The 13606-nt window shown below is 31.7% G+C and overlaps 2 protein-coding genes and 1 pseudogene across 2 annotated transcripts; 2 read left to right on the forward strand and 1 right to left on the reverse strand.

The window, feature by feature from the left end:
• Positions 1–351: 351 nt before the first annotated feature.
• Positions 352–1156, forward strand: LOC106317724 (annotated as a pseudogene).
• Positions 1157–3545: 2389 nt separating this feature from the next.
• On the forward strand, positions 3546–5292 carry LOC106319199 (ras-related protein RABA4a). The gene is made up of 2 exons (XM_013757458.1): positions 3546–3870; positions 4703–5292. Exons 1-2 carry the CDS (start codon positions 3632–3634, stop codon positions 5139–5141), a joined length of 678 nt encoding a protein of 225 aa, XP_013612912.1. The 5' UTR covers positions 3546–3631; the 3' UTR covers positions 5142–5292.
• Positions 5293–5858: 566 nt separating this feature from the next.
• On the reverse strand, positions 5859–6541 carry LOC106319200. The gene has a single exon (XM_013757459.1). The coding sequence runs from the start codon at positions 6477–6479 to the stop codon at positions 6042–6044; it is 438 nt and encodes a 145-aa protein (XP_013612913.1). The 5' UTR covers positions 6480–6541; the 3' UTR covers positions 5859–6041.
• Between the last annotated feature and the right edge of the window lie 7065 nt (positions 6542–13606).

The raw sequence follows: 13606 nt of genomic DNA on the forward strand, positions 1-13606 counted from the left end.
GTATAATTTTTAAAAACATTAATTGAAAGTATTTAAATTGATAAATATGATTGCTAGTTATTGAAAAATGCATAGTAAAATAATAATAAATTAGATGGTAAACATTTATAATATTTTTAATATGCGTCAATATTCTAATTTTTTTTTCCAAAAGGAGTTTTTATATTAGCCTGATTTGTTATTTAAAAACTATTGGGCATATTTTGTCATTGTAAATAAACACTGGGGCAAATAGAAAGAGATAAACACTTCGCTTGTTGCATGCTCCTAATTTGCAATTTTAGATATAATTGGGATAATTTCGTAACTAAAGGTAAAAAATACAGGGGCAAACAGAAAGACAAAGCCACAATGCTTAGTCTCTCTATTACCTCACCGGGGACGGCGGTGAGGTTCCTTCGAGTGAATGCTTCCTCGTCTTCGTTCCATGGTGTCAGAATCACTCACCAGGTCTCTGCTCGCGTGACCATTTCTTCTTCTTTGTCTCGTTAACCTTTGGTGGCGATGATGTCGAAAAGAGAGGCGGAGCTGAAAGATATCAGAGCGAAGACGACGGAGGAGCTTAACGACGAGGTTATTGATCTTAAAGGAGAGTTCTTTATGCTCCCTCTCCAGAAATCTGCAAGTCAAGCGAGTTTCGCCGCATGAAGAAACAAGTAAGCTTTTTATTTTTTCTGTTATATTGTACAAATGATAGAGCTTAGATTCGAGTTTTCATGTTCTTTGGTTAGAGAGTCTTGCACGGAGCTTCTAGTGTGTTCTTTATGACAAGGCGCTTTTAAGTTAAGACATAAGTCGCGCGAGCTTTGTGTAATGTCGTGTCTGGTTGTTTTAAGTGGCAAATGCAGTAGACCGAGTAGAGTCACTTTCGATGAAACTAAATTGTCTAACTTTCTTGGACTTTTAGCTTCACCACTATCCTTGTTACGGTGCTAAAGATGTATGTTGTTTTGGTTGTGGGTTGATATTATAGGTAGCGAGTATATTGACGGTGAGGAGAGAGAGAGAGATAGAAGAAGGGATAGGGAAGAGGTTGTCTAGGAAACTTAACAGGCAATGGAAGAAAAGCATTGTAGTTAGACCACCTCCATCTCTCAAGAAGCTTCAAGAAGAAGAGGCTGCAGAAGAAGCAGCTGAAGCTGCAAAATCTGCTTGAAAACCTGCCATCTTTATGATGGTGTCGGTCTCTTTCTTCTTGTGGATGTTATTCCCCTGCTTTCCATTTTATTATATCATAATGGGCCTCAAGGCCCAATTATAAGAAGCTTAATCTTTTAATTAATTTTGATTTGGACCTCCTATTACCTACGGGACACAAGTCGGATACTAGCTATTTTCGGTATATTTGATACTTGACTTGTCTTGTACGAATATTAGAAATGTGAACTTATATTTGACTTGCTAAAAATAAATACTTGTTGTTTCGACTACTTACTCAAAAATGAGTTACTTGCAAATTATTTACAAGTTACTTGTTACTTGAGAGTATTTGTGAGTTATTTACGAGTATTTAAAAATTACATATTAAATAATACTCTATTCGAAATAGATATAAAGATTTATTTTGTTTATTCTACTAAAAAAATTATGGGAAATTTAATTTAAATATTTGTGTGTACTGTAAAGGAAAAAATTAATCAAAACAAGAATCTTTCAATATAAGAGTAATGTTTTGTTACTTCAACAACCGATAGGGTTAGATTGGATCATTGATGATCTGGTCTCGACATCTCAACATGCAGCGACTTCGACTTTTGTCTCCTCGTCCCTTATGACAGAAACTTTGGTTGTGCTTGCAGCCATGAACTTTGCTAGGGGTGGGCGTTCGGGTACCCGTTCGGGTTCAGATCGGATATTTCAGATTTTCGGGTATTTCGGTATAGAGGTATAGAACCCGTTCGGGTATTTCTGTACTTCGGGTCGGGTTCGGGTATTTTTAGTTCGGGTTAGGTTATTTCGGATCGGGTTCGGATATTTAGATTTTGAAAAAAAATTAAAATTTTCATTTTTCAAATTTCTTGTATTTAAAAATATAACTTTCACTTAACTAATTTTTTTATTTTTAATAGATTGAATGGTTAATATATTTGGACAAAACATTTTGAAACTAGAAAAGACATTAATTTGGTTATTTTTTTAAATTTTGGATGTAACTTTTTGTTAATTCTTGAAATAAAAAAATTTGACATGCATTTTAAGTGAGTAGCAAATCACTCTCCGTAATTCTATGTATATCATATGAACTTAAAGTATGTGTAGTATCAATATAAATATTTTATATAAAATGAGAGATATAAACTAGAAATATATGGTTAATTATACATATGTTCGGTTATCTTCGGATATCCATTCGGGTTCGGATATTACCCGTTCGGGTTCGGATATCCAATCTCTCCTAATTCAATATCCGTTCAGATATTTTGCTACTTCGGTTCTAATTTCGGTTCAGGTTTTTCGGATCGGGTTCAGGTGCGGCTTCGGATATCGGGTAAAGTGTCCACCCTTTGCCCTCTCTCACGGTCTCGACTCAATTGCAGTTCTCTCTGAGAGTTCTAATCAACACGATCAAGAAGAAAAGGGACAAGAAGCTTGAGTTCTATGGAGTACTATGTGATATTTACCACCTATATGTCTCATTTAAGTCAATTTTGTTTAATTTCCTTCTAAGATCAGCCAATGTTAGGGCTAATTCTATAGCAAAACATGCCCTATGAGCTTTGAACCCAATATAATTTATGAATGCAGTTAAAAGTTTGCACAAAAAGAGAGTAGTTTTTGCTTTTCATAACAGCATAAATGTTTTCTATATGCAAGTAACGAGTAATACGAGTTCAGTAACGAAATTTTTTATTTTATTTATTACTTGTTTTATACTTGGAAGGAGGGGCGAAGCTACTACAGCCACTATGGTGGAACATACACCCATAATATTTTTAATAAGACTTATTTAGTATGTAAATAGTCACAGAAATCTGTTAGTTGTGATGGCTTAATGTATAAGTGCACCCCCTTAACATCTCAGGTTTGATTCCCTCTTTGAACTTCCAATATTTTTGTAGTTTGCGCACCCATTAGAAAATGATGTTGGCTTCGCTCCTGCTTGGAAGTATCTAAATTATACTACTTGATAACAACGAATACTTGAAAAACCAAGATGGAAACAAGGCGAGTAGCAAGTATAATTAAGTTGAGTAGCTAGTATTTATGCCCAGTCCTAGTTTAGTATATTATCTAAAATTACATTATCAAATACCAAAAACTTTCGCCCGAGAGAGAAAAAAAACAAGCGACATGTAATAATCGTATCCGGGCCGGCTAAACCTTTCAGTTAATTGCGATTTAACCCTTGTATTATCTTAAATAACATTATCGCTAAGTAGCCTTACCCAAAAACATTCGCCTGACAGACAGATAATTATCCATCTGTCAAATCCCACCGCCAAGATCAAAACCGCCAGAATCTAACGATGCATATTAAAACACGTCACCAATAAAAAATAAAAAAATATTGACCAATAGTTGACAGTGACGTAGACGACCGTATCAGATCTCTCTGCGTTTAAAATTTCCAAAAGCTCTCTTTAGGGTAAAGGCTTTAGTTGAAAAAGTTTGAAGCAGAGGAGGATTGAAGATGGCGAGTGGAGGAGGAGGAGGTTACGGAGACCCGTCGCAGAAGATAGACTACGTGTTCAAAGTGGTTCTGATCGGCGATTCTGCGGTTGGGAAGTCGCAGATACTTGCTCGATACGCGAGGGACGAGTTCAGCTTGGATTCTAAGGCTACCATCGGCGTCGAGTTCCAGACTCGGACGCTTGTTATCGATCACAAGAGTGTTAAGGCTCAGATCTGGGATACCGCCGGCCAAGAACGGTAAACTTCTCTGTAACTTTTTTGTTTTTGCTTGAACTTTAGAGCTTATACGATTCCCGGTCATGGATCCGATAGATAGTAACTCGCTTTCTGGGATCTGAAGTTGAATTGCAGCTATTAGGAAGGTGAATAGTTTAGATTCTTGACTTCAAAGTGATTCTTATGTACTAGACTTATGCAGACTAGTAGTCAGCTTGGTTCAACTTTGTACAAAAAACTTTAAACGTGAAAAATGCTAAGAAAAAAAAACTAAAAAAATTGCTACAAATAAGTTGTAGTTGTTAATTATGTGAATACCTTAAAGATCCGTATTTAATATTTACAGGAGTAAAAACCCTGATTTTTCGTTGTACTATACTCTCTGATTTCAAATTAAATGTTGTTGTAGAGTAAGCTTTTGTTAGAAGAATAGTTTTCAATGCAGTTTTTCCTATTGGTTTGTGTTTTACCTCTAACTATTTTAAGAAAAACAATGAATGATGTATAATTTTCTTAATGATTTTCTTAATTTGCGTGAAAAAACTATAACGATATCTAATTTGATACCGATGGTATTCTTAAATCTAAAAAGAATTTCGAATGTGGCGTCCATCAAGATTTATCTAATTACTGTAATCAACAAATTTTATGGCATTAATCTCAGCCCTTAAACGTCGTTTTTGTTAATTAGTGGCCAGTGTAGAGTAGTAATCCATTTAGTAATTTGCTCCATAGTATCCTAATCCCCTAATCTCATGCTTGTCGTAGATTATAAATAAAATACATTTTTATTATAGAGCGTCTTTATAGCATATATGTTGTGACTTTGGTTTCTTTTGTATCGATGGAACAGATACAGAGCGGTAACAAGTGCATATTACCGAGGAGCGGTTGGGGCGATGTTGGTTTACGACATAACCAGACGCCAAACCTTTGATCACATCCCAAGATGGCTAGAAGAGTTGCGTGCTCATGCGGACAAGAACATTGTGATCATCCTTATAGGGAACAAGTCAGATCTTGAAGACCAGAGAGCCATCCCAACCGAAGATGCTAAAGAGTTTGCAGAGAAAGAAGGTTTATTCTTCCTGGAGACATCTGCGTTTAACGCAACCAATGTTGAGAGCGCTTTCTCAACGGTCCTGAACGAGATTTTCAACATTGTGAACAGGAAAAGTCTTGCTGTGAGTGAAGAAGAACAACATGGGTCGCTTGCTGGTAAGAAGATTGATATTGTTCCAGGTCCTGGTCAGGTGATACCAGCAAAGAGTAACATGTGTTGTAACTCCTAGATTTTAACCAATTCAAACTCTTGAAACATAGTTTTAGATTCTGGTTGGTATGTTTCTACTATCCAGAGTCGTTATTATTTGTTGACTGCTTCATTAGCAGCTTTTGTGAGGTGTTTTTAGGATTGAATCCAACTAGAACGAATGAGTGTTATAATGGCATTTACCTTAAAACAAAACCAAATCAAGAAACCCAACTCCAAAATGGTGTCACTATGTTTTGGAACGACAACAACTGAACTCGAACTTCACTCTCGCTCTCTTCTTTGTCAAACTTTATCACTCATCCTGACTATATATCAGCGACCAAGAGAACCAGCCTATATATCAGCAAACTGTTAAGAGAATGGTGAAAACTGAGTGAGAAAGCAAAGCAAGCGTTAGATTTGTTTACCATGAGTAGAAAAATACTTACAAGAGTCAAGACACTGATGGAAAAAAAAAAAGAGAGCTAACTTGAATGCTACAAATCACATTAAAGTTTGGATGTGTCTATTCTCTGTGCTGTAGGTTTCACATATGTTTACACTTATTACATGTTTTGTACTGTTGGATCGTATCTTAGACATACACAAACTAATCGAATTTGTTTGATTTGTAAAAATGTATATATTATACGTTTTTCTGTAAAAATTTGATATGTTTCTACTTCTACATCAAGGATTTGTAATACTTGTAATCCAATAAAGAAGAAAATGACACGTGAAATGAGTCATTAGGTGGCTTGCAAGAGAGAAAAATGTAAATTGAATACTTCCAAGATTTCATAGAAAATCACGGATTGGTTGGTCAAATGCCAGGAACTTTCATAGCGGTACGTATCTTTTACGTTTATAACATTATTTTTAGTTATTTCAAATCTGTAGCTGTACACGTCAAAAAGAAAATTCTAAAAATACTTTTTTAATACGCTCTTTGCCGTGAAGCAACCAACCCTCCGGCGTCGGCACCACCGCCCTTCCCTTTGAGATGGAGCAACTTCTTCCAGAATCCAGTCTTCTTCACCGTGGTGGGTTTCAGTTTCTCCGTCGTCTTCTTGGATGACCGTACGATATAAGAATCTTTGGGAACATGAGCCATAGATCTGCTTTTCTTCAGTCCTTCAACCAGTTGACCACTCAACGCTTCCCTCACAGCGAACGACATCGACATGGAGCCAGCTCGTCGGTGGAGTTCCTTAACCGGCGACGAGGGAGAAGAGGAAACGGTGCTGGATGAGGAAGTAGATCGGTTGATTACGTAGTACGACGTCGTTGTATTTGGTAAGCGAGAGAGTTTGTCCCTTAAACAAGAAGGGCATACTCCTCTATTGCCTTGGTGCTTGTGTTTTCTGCATTCCATCTTTTTTTTTACTTCTTCTTCTTCTTAGTCTTCTCTTTACCACTTTGAGAGGTCTATATGTTAGGTAATATATATACACACACGAACGTGCACGTGCGTGCCTAAGTTTGTGTGGTGTTGCCTCGTGTGCTTCAACGTCGGTATAACCAAAGAAAGTTCATTAACGTTTCGCTATACTGACAAGGCTTTCGCAGAAACACACATAGCTTTGACGTGTAAAGGACCCACTTATAATTTTCTTTTTACGTCAATAAACTAAAATGATTGGTTATTTAATAATTTAACACGATATAATTAAGAACGATGGTTTTTTTCAGTCAAACTGAAGAAAATGATTGTTAATTATTCTGATATAATCTGAACATTGTGTATCATTCATTATTCTGATACTGTCAAAAATGTTTGGATAGAAAAGAAATATACTGTCTTTTTTGTTTGTCAACTATACTTTGTCAATAAACAACTTAGCTTTCATCAATTATTATAGTTAATTTTTATTTATTGTGATATCTAATCTTTTTACTTTACTTGATCATCTTTAATAAAAAGTATATTATTGTATGAAAAGTATACATATTTTGAAATGTCAATTTTTTCTTCTTAATTTATTATATTGTTAAATTTACAGATGTTTTTCATGTAAAATTTTCAAAGATATTTCAATTTCATTTCACTTCTCAAACGCGTGATATTAATAAAACCTAGCTTCTCGTTCACACTACACACAATTCATAATGAAGAAGATCGGTCAACAAAAGAAACTCAATGGACGGTCGTGATATAAACCAACACTCAACATAGAACCCACTTGTTAGGTATCGTTTGACGGTGACCGTGGCCGGTGTACTCGGTCCCTGACTCGCTTGTCACGCGTAACAAAAAAAAAACACTCGTGCGCAATGCGATACCGTCTCTTTTCTCCGTATTATTTTATATTTTCCTCGCGTTAGTGTACTTTTAATTTATCAAGAGCTACGTAAACTCTGACTTGTGCGTATTTTATTTGTTTCTAGAAGAATGTGCGCCGTAAACTTCGATTTCATGTGCACGTGAGAGTTGTATTCAAAAAGGTCGACCGTTGTTTATGGGAAATTGAAGCATCGAGGTTGACAAAGTCTAGAAGTTGGTACGGTTCATGATCGTGGGAGTGCGTGATTTAAGATGGACCAGATAGCAAAGTAGATCCTCTTGTTACTACTACTAATCCGGGAAACTGTTTTAGTTCAATGAATCTTCTTAAAGGTTTAATGGTTATCCGTTTGTTATCGTCTTTAAATTCAAGAAGTTAACCTCGTGGTTTCGACTAAGCAAAAATAATACTTTAATTATAGTTGTAGAGAAAAAAATTCATTTCAAAATAAATGTAGTTTTAGAATTTTAATGCAAAAGTTATTAACAATATTTTTCAGTTATTTTATATTTAATGAAATATAATTAAGTGTATAGGTAACAATGTTTTTATTTTAAAAATATATAAATTAAATATTTTCTTAATTTATGTGCATATACCTAAAATGACAACTAAAATAATGCATGGAGTAATCATTATAGTGCTTTTAGAATGTTGGATAAAAGAAACTCGCTTTTGCGCTAATGTCTTTTTCTGTTTATAAAAATATTTTCTGCCAAAAATACTTTTTTTTCTTTGATAATATCGCTCTTTTCTTAAGAATACAGTAGGTGGTTCTCCCGTAGGTATAAATCTTAATAAAATTAATATGTTATGATTACTTGATATTTACTTTTGGTTTTAAATCAACTTATATGTATAATTTACATTATTAATATTATATTATTTTAATTAGACATATGATTTTAGATATGTTATATCTAGTCGGTTTGGTTGTTTTTGGATCAACAATCGATTTCTTTATCACTTGGAAATATGGAATTGCATCTATTTATCTGAATTCAACTATTATATTTTATTCTAAATATAGTTAATTTTGATTAAATTCTTACTTGTATTTAGAATGATTATTTTCTTCGATATGTAAATATAATTTAATAAGATTATATAAGTATAACATAATATATATATATTGTGCTTAGAATTAAATAAAAAATAAACTGAAGTGTATGATTGAAAATTTCATATAAATTAGTAAAACGATAATATTCTGAAATCTCATGCATATATATAAAATTATATTGTAACAATTACTGAAAGGTAAACTGAAAATTATTTTAAATAATCTTTAAATGAGAATTTAGATTTGCTTGGGTGTTTTGATTATGGGTATATTAATTTCCACAAACATAAAGAAAATCTAAAAATTAAATAATGAGCTTTATAATCACATATACGTTTTCGGATTGTTGTCCAAAAATTTATGGATATTTTAAGGTCAAGTCTTAAACTTAAAATTCTCATATATTTAATGGTAATAAACTATAACATAAAACCCATATGTCAAATTATATAGAGATATATATTATCATAAACATGTTATTATATTTAGAAATAAATAATATTCATATAATAATTATTTTATTCACTATCTTTTTACTATCATGCCATTAATAATTTTTAGATTATATTGATTAAATTTTCAACAAAATATTTAAACGAATCAAATGACATGTATAATTAATTTATTTAATCAAAGCTTTATTTGACTATAAATTAGTATTAAGCATGATAGGGAATATAAACTTATCTCGATAGTAGAAGTAAAACAGGAATTGGTAATCTGGCATGAAGATGATCTTTAAAACATTTTCTGTTTTTCGGCTAGTTAGAATCTCAAATATACATAACCCTGCAATACTTAAAATTGCTCATAAAACATGGCTATATTGATATGTTAGTAACCATCAATATATAATATCAAAATTAATTATGTAGCATTATCCCAATATTATTACTAACAATACATAAAACATGAGTAGTATTCATGTATTGACAGCAATAGGTCAAACTCAGACTCATATTATATTGCTAAAAGAACAAAGTATATATGTGAATAATAATACTATGACTATGTCATGTGTTAACAGTATGAATGAATTAAGTAATGAAACAGTAACCATATATACTAACGTGATAACATCAACACATATGACAATAAAGAGTATCAACTATAGCAAGAAATGATTCGTAAGTTTTAATTGTAGTTATACATTCTAACTTTTAGTTCACAGTTTCAACAATAAAAATAGTTAAGATAGCTATCTATATATATAAAGTATGGTTTGCTCTCTCCTGGGGGCATGCCACCTCTGATTCCATGTCATAAAGTCGTGCTCTGTGGTGACGACACGTGTCCCTGTCATAAAATCTTTGTTGAGTTTTTGTTTAGATACGAGATGGGCCTTGCTGTTGGAGTTTTGTCTTAGGTTATTTAGGTTTTAATGTACAAAAGCCCAGCCCGTTTGTGAGCTAATCTTCTCACGACATCTACCAGTTAGGGTTCACCTCTTCTCCGATATCTGGAAAGCTTCAACAACAATGGTGACTTCTGATGGGTATTTTTTTTTGCGGTAGATCTTCATGGAGAATCTCTCATCGAGCTCAGTTCGTTTCGTGTATACTGGGATTCTTCTCTTCCGAACCGTTACATAATGCATTGAATCATTACCATTAACGAACGTCTTAACTCTTCGATCCACTCTTCCTCATTCAATGCATCTGCACTCTCTTCCAAAAGATGCATCTGCAACTATAAAAAGGTAATCCTTCGTACCGTAAACATCATCCTAAAAAAATTCTCTCTTTGAGATCTTATAAGGTTTTCAATCTAAGAAAGTTTAGATTTTTATTGGTTTCTTGCTATTCTCCTTCAGTTAATTTGTTTGTTTCTAATTTACATTCTTATGTTCTTTGAGTTACTGTTGATTTCTTATAACTTGATCGTTTATGATTTTGCAGAATCTTTCAACTCTTATGCCAAAAGATACAGTTTTGGATGTTCTCAAAATCTTAGTTGGTAAGGAATCCATCACCTAACACAGTCTTTTTGATTTCTATAGGCTCTTCTTATATGCTGTTTCATAAAAGTAAATGTTTCTTTTTCGCTGTGGATCTAAAAATACATCTGATTCTCATACACTGCAAAGCAAGAAATGTAATCTACAGACATCAATTTCGTATCGTCTTCTCTTTTTAAGAGAAGTTAATAAAGGATATTTTTTTGTGGTCTTTTATGAGATTAGTTCTCTGCAAGACATTAATGGTTTGATGGTTATGACGAGAACTCAATATGAATGCGGTATAGGAAAAGTTGTCTGGTAGGGTGCTTAAAAAAAGTTCAGAGCTGGGTTTTACTATCGGTGAGTATAACAAGTTGCTTAGCTTCAAGTTCTTTCTCGAAAGCACACTGCTTTGTTCATCATCGTTAAAGCCTATATTAACATTTCAAACTTTCTCTTTAAGGTGAAATTGTTATAAACATGTGTGAAAACAAATGTTCACCTGTTTAAACAGTGGAAGCCCTGACAACTTCAGGACAAACGTTTATGTTAATTTAAGAGACATTGCGAGTTGTTTTCTTCTACTAAACCGGCACACATTCTATTTTCAGAAAGTAATTGTAAAATATTGACATCGTACTTATACAAAATTAATACCATAAAAAAACAATTTTATCAAAACAGATCTTAGCTAAGTCAGATGCAGACCCGTTTCAATAAACAAAAGGAAAAGACGACATATGGCTCGGGGCATAACCTCCCCTATAAAATTCCCCACCCACTAAACATTTGTTTAATATTTTAAATATTCGTAGTTTTATTATTTTAATATTTAATTAGTTACGCCACATATCTACTAAAAGAAAAGATGAAAAGAGTAAACTAAGATCTTTGATTAGAATGATTATTCTTTACTTTAGTTTATAAAATTAAATACTAATATCATATTATAAATTATGCAACTTTGGTCCAAAGTAGGCCTAAATTTGAATTTTGTTTTTCTCAGTTTATGTATTTCATTAATTTATGAACTTTAAGGTGATTACTAAGTTTTATAATTCGTAGAATTCCCAAAATATTAACTAAAATAATCAAAATATGAAATTACAATATTAATAACCATATATATATATATAACCATATTTAACTAACTATAACAAATTTAAACCAAATTAGAAGCTGAAAAATAAAAACATGCCTAAATTGAATATTTTACAAAATCAAATAGTTAAAATACCCAACAAATTTAATAAATAACAATAAAGTTAAATAAAAATACAGAAATATTGTATTTTATTTTTTTAATAAATATTCATGTTTGCGTGCAGGTGTGGAGGTGAAAAAAAGAACCTAACCAAAGCGAACCTATCCCAAACCGAACCAAAGTATATGCCTAAACCATTTGATTCAAAAAATTTCCAACCCAAATAGTTTGGTTTGGTTTGGTTTTAAACCAAATCGAACTGAAAATGAAATATTTTTTAATTAGATTAATTATACAAATAATATTAAGATTTAATATATTTAACTATTTAACCTAAACAACTATATATAATTTATACATTTTACTTCTAAATGAATAGAATAAAAAAACTAAAAATAATAAAAAGTATGAATCTCAAACATTAATATCATAACTGAATAATTATTTATGATATTGGATTACGTCTTCTACATTTTTATTGTGATGTTTGGTTTTATGTATAAATGTAAAGAAAATAACGATTTAATGTAAAATGATAATTTGTTTGTGTTGTATACATATCTTTTGTAATTTAACTTAAATAAAACTAAAAAATCGAACAAACTGATAAACATAAATAAAACCAAATTAAACTGAACCGAACACAAACCAAACTGCAATAAAACCAAACCGAACACAAACCAAATAGAACCAAACCGAACATAAACCAAATCAAACTAATATAGATTAACTTTGGTTAAATTTTTCTTAGACTTAAATAAACCAAACCGAACCAAACTCATAATTAAACCGAAATGTCCATCCTAATAACGTTCTTTTTATATGGAAATACATAACAGTTATAAAAAACCCTTAAATAAATTTCTGTGCAAAAGTAAAATAAAAATATTATTATTAGTACCTATTCTTCTCTAAGCAAGGACCAAGATTCATGCTAGGGTGATTGGTCTATGGTGATGGTTTTGTAAAAATGATTACCGGAGACATAACCTAACGAATTATCTATGGAGTTTAGTTTTTTTTTTTTTTTACTAAAGAAGTATCACATGTTTCAACTACAAACATTACTACAAGTTAACCCCGTTATTCATAGACTCGATAATTGAATTATATATTAATAATACGAATTATGATTTCATCCTTATAAAAACCATAAAACTTACACCAAAACAATCTAAATATAAAAAAAACAAAAGAAAACCAAAAATATCCTAAAAAATCACAGACACTATAATGTAATTCTCTACTACTTTCTTATACAACACACATACGATTATAATTTATAAAACATAAGTCGACACATGTAGAGCATATCCCGCGCGTAGCGCGGACCGACCCTAGTTGGATATAATTACATGTTGTTTTGTCATTGAGCAATAACAAATAATGAGCTAAGCGGTGATGGTTATAACTTATAAACAAACCAACTGATTTTTTATAATAAAACAGTAAATAACAAAGAAGGACTCTTCATAACCAAACCTATTAACAATAAGCGATACAAATTACAATCTGTAAAATTAAATTAAACTAGTCATCTTTAACAGATGGACAACCATTAGTCATGGTTAATATATTATATGTTACTAGAGTCGGGATATACTTTGCTTGTAATCAAGAGTATTATTTTTATATGATTTGTAGTTTGTGTTTTACGTTTACATTTGCAAGAGATGTATATGAGATATAATATTTTCTTAATTTAAAATTAATCAAAAAACTAATTTTTACTATTAGCATAATTTTTTTTCCTCTCTCTCTCTATTCACGTTACGGGCGTGTTAGTAACCAAAAATACATAAATATATCAGTTAAAGAGTATTTCAAAATGTTTAGCTTACTTAAAATTTAAGGTGATATTAACTTTTATTGTGTATGTTTTGTTATTCTTTTTATAGATTATGATCATCATAATATTAAAATGTTCATGAATACATAATTGTTTTACATATTTTCTTTGTTTCTTCTACTGTAATTATGATAATTTTGATAATAAGTAAAATAATTTTTA

This window comes from Brassica oleracea, chromosome C9 (genome assembly GCF_000695525.1).
Source record: "Brassica oleracea var. oleracea cultivar TO1000 chromosome C9, BOL, whole genome shotgun sequence".
NCBI lineage: Eukaryota > Viridiplantae > Streptophyta > Magnoliopsida > Brassicales > Brassicaceae > Brassica > Brassica oleracea.